Source organism: Sprattus sprattus, assembly GCF_963457725.1.
Source record: "Sprattus sprattus genome assembly, chromosome: 16".
Lineage (NCBI taxonomy): Eukaryota > Metazoa > Chordata > Actinopteri > Clupeiformes > Clupeidae > Sprattus > Sprattus sprattus.
Window position 1 is genome coordinate 16,762,203 of NC_137914.1, and position 13,881 is coordinate 16,776,083.

At 44.8% G+C, this 13,881-nt stretch overlaps 2 protein-coding genes across 2 annotated transcripts in view; one reads left to right on the top strand and one right to left on the bottom strand.

Moving 5' to 3' along the window:
• Positions 1-13,881, bottom strand: part of mtor (mechanistic target of rapamycin kinase) — an 85,203-nt gene that overhangs the window by 44,340 nt on the left and 26,982 nt on the right. The window lies entirely within an intron of this gene.
• Positions 4,889-9,230, top strand: angptl7 (angiopoietin-like 7). Its single transcript, XM_080853718.1, has 5 exons — positions 4,889-5,500; positions 7,472-7,572; positions 7,684-7,878; positions 8,289-8,484; positions 8,602-9,230. Exons 1-5 carry the CDS (start codon positions 5,137-5,139, stop codon positions 8,772-8,774), a joined length of 1,029 nt encoding a protein of 342 aa, XP_080709844.1. The 5' UTR covers positions 4,889-5,136; the 3' UTR covers positions 8,775-9,230.

The following is a 13,881-nucleotide window of genomic DNA, read 5'->3' on the forward strand; positions in this document are numbered from 1 at the left end:
GATGCAGTCCAGACCCAGAGCTGAGGATGTCCTGCAAGGACAGAGGGTGACTCAGTCTGGCTATAACGCTATAAAAATCCTTCCTCTTCCTTGAAGATCAACTCAAATATGCAAGTGATCACAGGCACAGATCAGCTCCTCCTGTAGAACACATGGGTATGAAGTACTCGTCTGACTTGACATGATCACACTGGAATGGGTGCTCATGTAAGCGTGTATGGAACTGAACCAGGTGATGTGCTGGGCCTATGGAGGGTGACGGGTTTTTAAGACACAAAGACAACTGATGGCCTTCTGGGGATGGAAATAGCATGTGAGTGGTAAAGCTGATAGCCACCTTGCCGCTCGTGGTGTTTTCAGGCCTCGCGGATGATGAATGGGGCAGACACAAGTGTACTGTTCTGATGTCTTAATGAGGCACAAAGAATGACAATGTGACACCCCTTCTGGAGACAGCAGGCCAGTGTAAAAACAGGTCTATATTCAGAGAGGAATCCGAGCAGGGTGGCACTTATGGAGTCACGGGTAGAGGTCTAATAAAGAAACGTGCCGAGGGTTAGTCACAGGCTGGTCACGGAAACAATCCACGACAGGCTGAAAACACCAAAACACTCTCGGAGCCTCAGGTCAAGATGGCGGAACTTGATCAGGGCAGCAGCCGCCATCGGACAGAGGCTGAACTGCCTTTTAAAGACTCCAACATTATTTAACTGTGCTCTTGCCTGGGCGATCTTTGCTGTGCTAAAGATTCCAGGAAACAGTGATGCAATGGTCCATGAGTCCACATGGCTCTTCATATAGTCACAAGAACAATGAATGGGCTTGTGACACACCCTATAACTCTCATCCAATTTGTTGTTGTGAAAAAAACGCTTTAGAGCATCACCAGTGAGGTCACTAAGTGTTGCTTCTGCTGAGCTAAGTGAACCACCTGTGTGTGGGTGCTGAATGGACATGGAGTCCCACTATAATCAAACGCTGCATAAGGGACCAATAAGCCCAGATGCTATTCAATTCAGCACGCCGGCACAAAGGAAAAACTGCACAGATGTGCAATGCAAGAGAGAATTGCACAGTGTGGAATCCTCCGAAAATAGCTGCAATTACGTATTTGAGAGAATACATGTTAGGTATTCGGTAAGAAGGAAAGAGCGTGCTATGATGCATTATATGATCTGCATGAGGCAAGACTGCCATTTAGGTCCAACTGGCATGAGCGAACGTCAATCTGTGCGTGACTAAGGCAGGGTGGGTAGATTATGAGAGAAGAGAGATCTGAACTGAGTCAATTTAAATTCATATTAAACAGTTTACTGTCGAAAGCCTCTCATGTAACACTGTGATGATTTAACTGTTCCTATCTGGAAGCGAAATTTCAAATCAGTTTGAAGTATCGCTTCAGAAGCCTTCCAAACTCAACGAATCATAGAGTTATAAAGAAATGACTCCACAGTCAACCCTGGGCATCTACAGTTCTTTCATTTTATACTGTAAGCGCAGAGAACAAGACATGACATTAGCTGACGGTGTAAATGTCAGGTAATAAAGTTTTTCAAAGATTGCGCCGGGATTCTTGAGTAAATTAAAGTTCTGTGCTGTTTACAGGAACTAATCAAAGGATGTTCATTAAAACATTGTGTTCCATTGAGTTCCTTCTAAACAAAATAATTATTTACATCCACAGCATCAACGGGTATTCCGTTTCTAATTTAATTCCCTCTTGTTGTGGAGGAGACAAACAAGCTTATTATTGCAAGATGGTGAGGAGGGAGAGAATGACTGCATGACCAAAACAGTGGGAGTACAGGGTTTCTCTGTTTGTGGCCACAGCGCAGCGTACGGACCCAAGGATGAGAGCAGAGTTACCTGTTAAACTGCTACCATGCACTGAGGTGCACTGGGCTGGAACCCCTAACGACGGGAAGAAAATGTTCCTCCAAATATTGCCGCATTCCAGAAAAATGACACATTGTAGACGTTTCACAAAAAAAAAAAAAGTCTTTTCACGCTTACATAAAAGCTGAGATTGTTCAGAGACATCCTTCATTAAAGCGTTCTAGTCTCCAACCCACCCAGCCTTAATGGAGGGAAAAAGCCTGGAGTTGACTCCAGTTAATCACATGTCCAGCGCAGGCGACAGCATCATGGGTGGGGTGGTTAAGGACTCAGTGCCACGTAAGTCTCTCTCTCTCTCTCCCGTAATGCTGACAGGGTTAAAGGTCAGGGGTCAACAGAACGGCGAGAGCCGCTCATTCCCTTCTTCCCATTTAGGTAGCTATTTCTTTTGTTTGCTTGTGGCTCAAGTTTCAGTTTTTTTAGTGCCAAGGTGTTTACGTAACAGTCCCAAGTACAGAGTTTATTTCACACTGCCGAGGTATGGGTTTAATGGAGCCCTCTGGAAAAAGACTCCAAACAAAAACACAGGTACTTTATATGCACTGTATGTGCATACTTTCTGGATGAACTCACATATTCAGTCCAATACGGTCTTTATGCTTTTCAGTACACAATATAAATTTCATTTGAGAAATTAAACCAACAGCCAGAATAGTGCCCAAAATGGTTTTAAATGAGCCCTAGGCACAGCATGTTTGAGGGTGTCTCAAAGGTAATGGAATAAAGTTAGAAGGGGTGAGGGAGAGTGAAGGAAAAGTAAAAGGAGAGAGAAAGCGTGTAGTCTGTGGTGAGGCTGCTTGAGCAGTGCTGGGAACAGCAGCTCTGTGTTTCTGGCCGCGAATAATAAATCTCTTGGGACAGACGCTTTCAAAGTGTTTCCTGCGTTTACCAGACATAGCCCACCTCCTCCAACATGCTCACGCGCATGCACACAAACACACATGCATGCATGCGTGCATGCACGTGCACGTGCACATAGACACACACACACACACACACTAACATATACACACACTGCCCTCTCTTTTGGAGGATCAGGTCTTCACACTGTCATTTTCCACAGCATGAGTTAGTATTATGACTGTTATTACAGACTCTTCCATCCAAAAACAGTTTGTTGGAGTTTGTTCTCTCTCCAACATCTGTTTTCTTTTGTTTGTCCTTACAATACGACACAAGTGATTCCACAGACGGATAAAGCCACGGCAATACAGAAAGAGAGAGAGAGACGGAGCAAGGGACGAGAGACAATGATGTCACAGGCATTCTTCATGTGCAGGGACAGCCAACCATCCCTTTTGGCAGGTCAGCCATGCAGCAATTTACAGTAAGCTATGAGACTTAGAGTAAACTTACTGATGGCAAAACATTAAATGTTAACCGGATTTCTAAAGAGGGTAGATGGCTTTCCTCTTCTTGTGACTATACAGGAATATTTCTGTCATATTTCTGTAAATGAAAGCTGTGTGAGTCATCATAACATGCCATAACTGAAACACAGCTTTTCAGTAAAGCTGCCAGCGAATATAAGTGCTAAGATGCGAAAGCCATTCTGGTCCCTTTTCAACTGGCAACAGACTAAATCACCCTGAATGAAAGTTAAATGCAGGCAATTACAGGTGTTTGAAAAGCTCTTCTTCTTACAGATGAGTCACCCTCTTCTAGTGCTGTACAATTAATCTAATCGCAATCGCGAAGGCTGCAATTTAATTAAATCAATAATGTGCGTGTGTGAACATGACAACCTGTTCTGTGTCAAGTCTACTCGTTTTCTACGCCCATAACAAAGAGATGAACACTCAGTCTCTGTTTAGGCAGTGAAGCGTGTGCAGTCTATGGTCACTTGCCTATCCGGCGTGCAGACTCTGTGAATGCAGTGTAATAATTTGTGGCTTAAAGAGATTTAATAAACCTTAACACAGTGAAGGCCAGGGATGCTTGTTGGCAGAGCACTGGCGTCAGGGTAAATTCGCAATGTGATACAGTTTTCTTGTCACAGGCTAGGCTATGTTATCTATTTTCTTTGTCTTGTCCACATTACATATGATTGAGATGTAAGGACACGTCATCTCGAACAGTCTAGCTAAATATGTGAAAACAATTAGAGCCTACACATGGGCTACAGTTTGGAAATTGGCCTGTTACTCACTGTTAATGAAGTAAGATCTACTCTCTTGGCTACATGCATGAATATAATGCTATTGTGTTAAGGATGTAATTTTACCCCAGTTGAGTGCAAGTGTACCTGCAACCAGTCAGGATTAAATAGAATACATTTTAATCAGGTGGCAGGCCTTGCATTAATCGTTGTCATTAATGCTGAGTATAGATGAGGTGCTGCCCACACTAATAATAGCCAATTCATGTAAACAACACAGGAAGGCGGAGGAAGTCCAGAGGGTCAGTTCTTAATTCAGTTCTGACCTGATGGCAGGTCAATGCTTACCACCTTTATGTACAGGGTAATATCATACCAACTGTTTTTATTTGACTGTCCAATAATCACAGTATGACATTTTCACCAAATTGTGCAGCCTGACTCTTTATGTAATAAAATGGTGTTAAAGACCAGGGCTTTTCCTCGTTAAATGCATGGTAACACAAGCACAGCCTCACTGGGGAAAAGGGGACCATTGTCTGTTGACCTCTGCATTATGCCTGTGTACACAAAAAAAGAGACAAAGTGTCCCACAAACTCCCCACACCTGATGAGCCACTGGGTGGGACCTGACGAGAGAGAGAGAGCGTGCTGGTGAGCATGGGAGAAAGCAAGAGCGGGCGGAGGGAGGGAGGGAGAGAGAGAGAAAGGGAGAGAGGGAGAGGGGGTGGGAAGGGCCAGAAGCCCAGGGGGTGGGGTGGGGGAGGGAGGTGGAGGGGGTCAGTGACTCTGAGCCCAAACCAAAAGGGGAGGTCCTCCATGTGTTTGGAGAAGATATTTAAGATGCCACCACACCAGACCTCCACCAAAGAGTCAAGAGAAAGAGACTGAGAAGTGAACAGCTCATCACAGAAGAACAGCCTTTGCTGCCACCTCTACAAGTATCGAACTTCAACACATAACTGGCGGCAAAACTTCTCACTCTTTGAAAAACTTCTTCAGTAGGAGCAAAAGAGGACCACAAGCAAATCAGAGAGACTTTGAAGGGCAAATCCAATCAAGAAACAACAAAAAAGACAAAAGCTCCTTTTTAAAGCAGTTGTCTGCTTGCTTCTCCATCTCTTTTATTCCCTACTGAGATCATGCAGAGGTGGGTGCTGGTGAGTGTGGCTGCTCTGCTGACATGTCTGCTGCTGGGTGAAGTGACGGCCCAGAAAACCATGAAGAAGCGTCTGGCCCCGCCAAAGCCCCCCAAGGGCCAGTGCTGTGACGAGGTGCGCTCGCTAAAGGTGCAGGTGGCCAACCTGACCAGCATGCTGGAGGAGCTGCGGGGCAAGCAGGAGGCCGACCTGCTGAACATCCTGCGGCAGATGATGGAGCTGGACTCGCAGGGCCGCCGGCAGGAGGAGCGCGTCACCGAGGCCGAGAGCAAGTACTCGGAGATCAACAACCGCGTGGAGATCATGCAGATGCAGGGTGCCCAGGCCCACACGCGCACCTCGTCAGGTAAGAGACACACAAACACACAAACCTTACTTCACACTCCTTTCCATTGCTGATATTTTACCTTTAGCTTCACACAAAGCGGCCCCAAGGTGGCAACTCATTTGTCACTGATAGTCAAACAGTGTGGTGATGTTTTTGTCTCGTCTGGGTAATGGATATGAGCTGGGCCTGAGAGGAGAATTGGCAAGTGGCGGGAATGGACGGAGGGTGGGTCCATTTATTAGGAAATTTAAGTCTAGCCATATTTGTTTTTGACCCCAAATATGCAACTGTAGATATTTTCAGAAAACTTTAATTCAGTAAAAAAAAACCTGAAGATGAAGATTTTTGAAGACGAAAATGATTCTTCCTTGGTAAAAAATTCTGTTAGAGGACGACCTGAATTAGCGCTAACCCTGAGACGTAGACAAACAAAAAAACTGTCAGGACCTCTGTGACCTCCCTCTCTGGTTCGACAGCTGCTGCCCGAGGTCCAGGTGTGAAATCCATACGCCTGGCCACAGCATAAATCACCACTAAGGTCTCTGGCACTATGCTGTCATCTTGCAGCCACAGGAAATTAGCTTCACCTTCCATTTCCGCGCCCATTATCCTCTTTCATGGGCCGTCTGCTTCGGTGAAGCTAACGGTGAAAAACTCTGCGGATCTGCCCCCGCAATTGAGCAGAATAAAAGCAGCGTGATATCTGATCCCCTTTCTTCTTCCATGTGTACGAGTCAAATGGTTTTAACAGTCACACAAATATGTCTGCTCATTATCCGTACTCCAGTGAATGGAGCCTTTATCTCAGCAGAGAGTAGGGGGAAGAATAGAAAGTGAGTGACTAAAAAATGAAGTGATAAGAAACATAGACAAAGGATTATCTCAAGAGAGATAAATTCAGGCTTGAGGTTAGGCTTACTGTCCTATTTACGTATCAAATACAATCTGATAAATGATGAGGTCTTCATTTCAACAGTAGATCAGAGATCAGTTGTTCAACCTTAACCCCAACACACACACACACACACACACACACACACACACACACACACACACACACACACACACACACACACACACACGACACGTCTCCCTCCGCTGATATCCAAGGCATTCCAGCGGTACACACATTTTCATTCAGCATAACCAGTTAACATATTTTCAGGGGCTTTTAAACACTGTAATTAAGAAAGGTGCTCTCTAAACTTGCAGGCAAGCTGACGGGAATGTCGGATGATTACAGTCTCTGCCCGTCTGGTACACAGTAGTCGTCCGTGTCACACAAGCCGTAATTTGTACCCATAACCTGCAGCCTGCTGGTTTGCCCATAAAGCCCACGGCCATCAAGCGCCAGCCATTCCCACTGAATGCCATTTAAGCTGCAACAAACTATTAATCATTTCCCATCCAAAAAAGCAGCAATTAAACGAAGCGTGTCGCAATGCTGCACTTTAATAACCAATTAGCCAGCCGTCTAGGGCCTTGGATGTCTGCAGTGTTATTTCTTCGCTGTTGGCACACGGAACACAGGAAAGCTTTGTAGAGGAATTTGCAAATGACACAGACGTGAGGCGGCTGAGAGAGCCGGGGACTAACGGGGTAGGCCAACAGTCCCCTAGCCACACTACAGCCATGGGAGCGGTCAGAGTCGGTCTGTCTCTGCTGGGCTGGAATGATTTCACTGCAGCAATCTCAGAGAGGCCTTGATAGCATCACCACACTGAGCACAGAGGAAAGAGGAAATATGGGCCCATGTGAGCCATGCCACATCTAATGCACATTGTATTCTACACTGCATGCTCTGAATGCACATGGGAGACCAGATCCACATTTGCACTTCAAAAATCTCTTTAAAGTTGTCCCTCTGGGCACAACAATAATTCAAAATTTTGCAGGGATACAACTCTGCCAAATTTATTTTATAGGCATTAGCATCTGTTTTAGCAATCCCTAAGATTTTTGCTTCTGTCGGCCTCTTTTTTTTTTTAGAAGCCATCTACGACTGTGCATCACTGTACTCCAGAAACTACAAAATCTCGGGAGAGTACAAACTGCCCTCTGACGACTACTTGGGCACACCTGAACTGGACGTGAGTCAAAAATGACAAATACATCAAATGTAATCAACAGTCAGCTCCAAAGATAACTTATTGATCTAACTCCCTCAAATAAATATCTCCATTTGCCCATTGCCTCCGTAGGTGTTCTGTGACATGGAGACCAACGGTGGAGGTTGGACTCTTATCCAGAGACGCAAGGTGGGCCTCAGCAGCTTCAACCGTGACTGGAAGCAGTACAAGAAGGGATTCGGCACCATCCGCGGGGACTTCTGGCTGGGCAATGAGAACATCTTCCGCATGACCCGCCAGCCCACCGTGCTGAGGATAGAGATGGAGGTACGAGAATGGGAGGAATGTGGGAACACATTCTTCTAAAGATGGAAATGGAATGGAGGGTATTAGACAGTGGGAACCGAACTCTTCTAGGCACGTAGGACATCCAAGGTCAGGGAGTTCAACAGGATTGGGAAGGCAGAGGATGGATGAGCATCCAAAGCGGGGTAATAAAATGCTGGATTAAGGACAAAGTGTAAAGAGCTGACTGAGAGAGATCTCTGAATGGGAAAAACAAACATGGGTATAGTCTTTCAAACAGAGAAATGTAGTGGGCCCAATGGGAGCATTTTTAGTACTTCTAAACTACTTGCACATTTCTCGTAGGCTCAGACAGCACCTTTGAGAAATATTAAATCAAAGATCAGACAAGCTCTTGGATGAATTGTCTGACTTCCTTTTCCTACTTGCAGGATTGGGCGGGAGAGACTCGCTATGCTGAATACGGCTTCTTCACCATCAGCAACGAGCTGAACAGCTACAAGCTCTTCCTTGCCAACTACACTGGCAATGCTGGTGACTCGATGCGCTACCACAACAACACCAACTTCAGCACAAAGGACAAAGATAATGACAAGTGTGTGGATGACTGTGCTGCACTTCGCAAGGGTAAGTTCTGATGATGGAAAGAGCATGCGGTCTAAGACCTTAAACCATCACAAAACCCAGGCATGCAGATGCCACTCTCAAGCTATTTCACAATGTTTTTTTTTCTGTTTCCATTAGGTGGCTACTGGTACAACTGCTGCACCGACTCTAACCTGAACGGCATGTACTACCGCTTTGGTGCGCACAATAAGCAGAGCACGGACGGCATCACCTGGTACGGATGGCATGGACCCAGCTACTCCATGAAGCGTGTGGAGATGAAGATCAGACCTCAGGATTTCATGCCTTAAAGGCTTAAACGAATGAACATACATCTTTGTAGCACAATGCTAACGTCAAGGGATTTCTGCAAAAACCTGGTTAACTGAGAGTTTAAAACCAAACATGTTGCTTTTTTCCACATCTGGGAAATGTTTCCTTGCAGTTGTTGATTGCAGTACTTCTGGATTTGACTGAATGTGTGATGGACCACGTTTGATTGTAAATGAAAGGTGTTTTTTTTGTATTTATCTTTAAATGTATAAAAAAAAACTTAAGCTTTTATTAAAGCCTTTTACCACTGTTCTATAGAAGAAGGTGAGTTTTGCCTTGTGTGTATTGTATTTGTGTTTGTTCGTTTGTTTGTTTTTAAGGAATTAGGTTGTATTCATCAAACTAAGCCATGCTCAGAAGCCGCCATTATTATCAAGCCTCTTTGTTCAGTCTTTCTCTTTGAGCAGGAACGACAAACCTTTGACTGACAGGTACAGGATAGATTCTATTTTGTTGAGAAGCATAAATGTAGATTAAATAAAAAATGACATTTGTAAAATGTGTACAGCTCTTTATAGTATCCTAATGGATGATGAATCTAAAATAAAATTGTATTTTTAAAAATGTTGTCTCTCTTGTTTTCAAATAAAAACACCACAGCCACACACAACTTGCCACTGCACTCCAAGTAACCGCAAAATGCCTAGTAACTATGGAATCTATCCTTCTCTACCACGTGAGTGGCTTAAGAGTTTCTCACCTTCTTGTCAGCCCACGGACACTCTTTAGTACACAGCCGTTGACCAATTGCATCAAGGTCAGGCTGCTATCCCGTCCCCGTTCTCAAGCAGCTGTAAAGCTGGCTTTCAATGGGCAAATCCCAAGGCGAATTCCCATGGCAGTTGACATGAGTAGACCCTTTTGTGTCACCCTTCTGTCAAAAGAGTGCAAACCAGACAAAGGCATGGCGTGGAGGCCAGATGTTATTAGCAGGCATTTCATATTGTTTGCACTGAGTGGTGGACAAGCACAAGATGCACGCAAACACACAAATCAAAGAGAGTAAGCAGCTGCTGTGATCTTTGGCAGTAGGGTTTTGCTCCAACTTTACCTCCACGATGAGAATCTTTATGCATTTGATGAAAGCCAGACAAAGCCTCAGCAAAAATATCTCTTTGAGGTGGCAAGAGGAGATCCATCATACAAGAACCCAGGACTCTTGGCTAGAGAAGAACAAATTCCTCAACTGACCAAAAAAACACCACATATTCATGTGTGAAGGAGAAGTACACTTCAGGACAATGCATTCATGTGGACATTAAGAGGACAGTGACTAAAAGAGTGGAGTGCTTGCCCTCAGTGACTTTCTCAAGAAAACGTTCTTCTACGTCAAAAGACCTCTCCACGTGGCTGCATCGGTTTCTACAGAGGCATATAGTGCCTAGGTGTGGTGTCTGGTCACAGAGGCAGAAACGTAGTGCCCTGATGTGACCTTCCAGTGCTATGTGTTTAGGTGGACTTCCTGCCTGCTGCTGAAGGATGCACCTCATTGCTCCACTCCATTCATCGTTACGGTCTGCTAAAAGGCTTTTATGCAAGGGTGCTTTGTGGGGACCCACCCAATGCCTCTGTCATTAATTCAAGTTCAAGACACAGATCTTGGCAATGGCCTCTTTTTGCCATAAAAAAGCCGTATCTTCAAAGCATAGACAGGAAAACACTCCAACACTAACAATCACTCCAATCGTTTTGGCTACTTTCGAAAGCAGTTGAGCAGAAAGTACACGCTTATAAAAAAGTAACAAAATTACCTGTTTATGAGGCCGTGTTGTTTAATTTTTTTTTACTGCTCATGGAAACTCAGCATATCTGGAGATGCAATTTAACGCAGGCATAATTGAGCATTTGTCAGTCTGGCATCTTTCATTTGATGTCATGAACTTGTGACAAGACCAAACTAGAGTGCATTGGATGACCGAAAGGTAGCTTAAGAAGATGAACAATGAGTTAACCCACCACATTCGTTCCAAGATAAATAAATCTTCTGTGTGATAGAACGTTTTGGATTTCTGTTCTAATGACAGCATGAATCCTCTGAGTCTTTGTGAGGTTCAAGGTGTGTGGTCGGATAAGTCAAACTACTGCCCACCACCACGATTACGACTGAAATAGTAGAGATGTGATGAAGCAGAGGAGATTTAGAGATCTAGTAAAAACTGTCTGCTTTCTACAGTTTGGCTGCTTCTTGCTGTTGTTCGTCTTGTTCTTGACAAGCAAGCAAGATTCCCCATCAGCCCTTGAAACCCAGGCAGGAACATCTCATGCAAACAGCAGATGAAACCTGTGTTGAAAGGCATGGATAAGGAAAAACTGTTTTTAAATATTGTAATGTGAGAGCCCACAAGGCCTGTGTTTGAGGTAGGCATACTTCCATGTGTCAGTCTGCCTGAACCCCCATATCCCAAATCTAATTCTAGCTCTCAAATGGATGTTTTCTGTAGGGGCTGAATAGCACATGCTCCACCAGAAGAGGGTTCAGAAGACAGGCTCGAGACTCTTTTAGCCCCCTACCTCCCAGCATACCAGAGTTTATTTGAAATTCCATTTCATTGTGCCCAGGCAATGATTTGGAGATGCATTTACTATAAACAGATGGGAGCAGACAGTGGGGGGGGGGGGGGGGGGTACACCGGCGAGACCAGAGCCAGGCTAATGCATCAGCACTGAAGCCCTAGGCTGCACATTTAAGCTGAAAATAAAGCGTTTAACGGTATTTTAGAATATCGGCCCAGCTCCTACCAGTCGAAAATCGAAACCTTCTGCTTGAATAAAACAGATTCACTTCCATAAGAAAAAAGTCATAAAATCGTCACAGATTCTTTTTAAAAGGATAGAGTCTGATGAAGGTGCCTCATTTAATGGGCAGCCAATGTCGCTCCGATAGAATAAAAAGGAAACTACTGAGGGTTCTGAAATCTCAGCGCTGGGAATTGAACCCTGTGAACTCGCCCCAAATTTGTTAACAGTATTTGGCAGCCTGCTACGCTAAAAGTCACCATTATGACAAATTCAATCCATTCAATCCACTGCCAACAGAAGCAGAGGGGAAACACTCAGGTGACCCACGTCTGAAAGTCTTTCGATCACATCCCCACATACTGTTTCTCCCCCTCTGTGCACTGGGCCAATATTCCCCAGATAGGGGCCAGCCACCCATCTGTTTCTGTCATCACAGCTCTCCTGCTGCTCCCTGGACCAATGGTCCCTGAGGCTCAACACACTGCCCCCCTCCTCTACCCGTCCATTCACGATTCCTGGACAGCCCCATGACTTGCTCATTCTGTACAGAATGGCCCAGCATCTGGAGGAGGTTTGGAGACATCATCAAGAGTCTGTCTCACCTCCCACCGGCAACCGGGTAGAGGATACTGGAAGGTGTTCAGCGGATGTGCCGATTGGCGGGAAGGCGCTAGAAAGATGAGAGTATCCATATCAAATGCGGAAATGTGATTCATTTGCTTGACGGATTTTTAGTAGGACAGACATGATCTTTCAGGTCTTTTCATGATTTTTACCAGAAGCTCCAGTTGTCATTCCGAATTCCCAGCATGGAGGTCAATCAGATTTCTTAAAAATGTATTTCACGGAGGACACACTTTTGTACTAATACCAACATCTGCCTTTAGAAGTAAGCTTAAATCAAGTAAAAACTAGTGAAAACGGTTGCATCATGAAGTCGTTTAGGATTTATTATAACTACATGAAACCGAGAATACCCAGTCTTATATTCTATGCCAAACCAACTTGTGATGACAACCAGATTTTCGGTCTAAACTTCACTCTCCTTTGAGAAGAGGGGGGCTGTTATTGGAAAATCTGAGATGGTCATTTACGTAGTATTCATTAAGGAATCATGAGATTCTCTCATTAAGAATGAATGAACATCCTCTTCAGGTTTATTCTACAGCAGAGAGACAAGGATTTGAACATCATTAAGTTCCATCACTACATAAATCTTCAGAAGAGAAAGACTTCTCTGCTTCATCTTGGTGACATTTCATCTTCAACTAAGTAATCCTTAAAATGCACTCAAGCTCGGCTTACATCAACACAGACCTTTTGGGATCAGAGAAATGGAAAGAAGGGGACCCAAGAGAGATGGAGAACAGAGGGTGGATCAGCAGCTTGGAAGCCTTTCTAATCATCAGATGACATCAACTCAATCCACCACAGAAGCCCTAGCACTGCCCCAACATCTGATTACAGAGGACTCAAATGGGTAGAGTCTGTGCCGTGTTTAGATTCATTGTGGGCTCTTCTGCACACCGAGGCAGGGTGGGGCAAGTGGGGAGAGGAAGAGGAGGAGAAGGTGGAGGTGGAGGTGGAGGTGGAGGGCCGTCTTAGAAGAGAGGTGAGAACCAGATGGATGGTCTGAGAACATCACGCCAACTGGCTCGCAACAGGAGGGCTTGATGAAATTGAAAACAGGCTTTCCCTGGGTAGGCTCCGGAGACACACAGACACACACACACACACACACACACACAGTGGGCCTGCAAAACAGATCTCCCTGCGCACGGCAACAACGTAAAATGGAAGCCTGAGGAGGGTATGGAAAGGATGACTGGGAGATGGAAACTCCGAGGTGCCACCTTAACAGGTAGTCCGCCGCCAGAGCACCCGGGCTTCAACCCCAGCCTCAGCCTGTCGACTGAAGCCCCTAATAAAAATCACAGCTTCTGACGATGGGACAAAATTGCCCACAAAAACAATTTTACTCCAGACGTAGCAACACATGGTTGAAAAAATTATCACAGGCTGGAAATTAAGTGCAACGATATAAGGTGTAATGATTTGGAGGTTTGGGTGTACAGAGGAGGTCACTGCAAAAAAATAAAAAATGTGTTACGTATATATATATATTTTCTCCTAAGTGTCATTCCTGGCAGTGGCAAAGCAATCTTTCCACTCACTGTGAGGACACACTATAAGGACGAAGACCACCAGCAGGAGGCCAAAGAGTAATCAGACTTCCCTTTTATAATAAAATTCTAAATAACATAATTTAAGCCCGAAGGCCCAGTGAAAGACAAATTAGGTAATTTATACAGGTTTATCCGATCCCACTCCACTATAATGATGGAC

Coding starts and splice junctions, on each gene's coding strand:
- angptl7 (XM_080853718.1), top strand. CDS start 5,137: ATGCAGAGGTGGGTGCTGGTGAGTGTGGCTGCTCTGCTGACATGTCTG. Junction 7,879..8,288: donor TGCTGAGGATAGAGATGGAG/GTACGAGAATGG, acceptor TCCTACTTGCAG/GATTGGGCGGGAGAGACTCG. Junction 8,485..8,601: donor CTGTGCTGCACTTCGCAAGG/GTAAGTTCTGAT, acceptor TGTTTCCATTAG/GTGGCTACTGGTACAACTGC.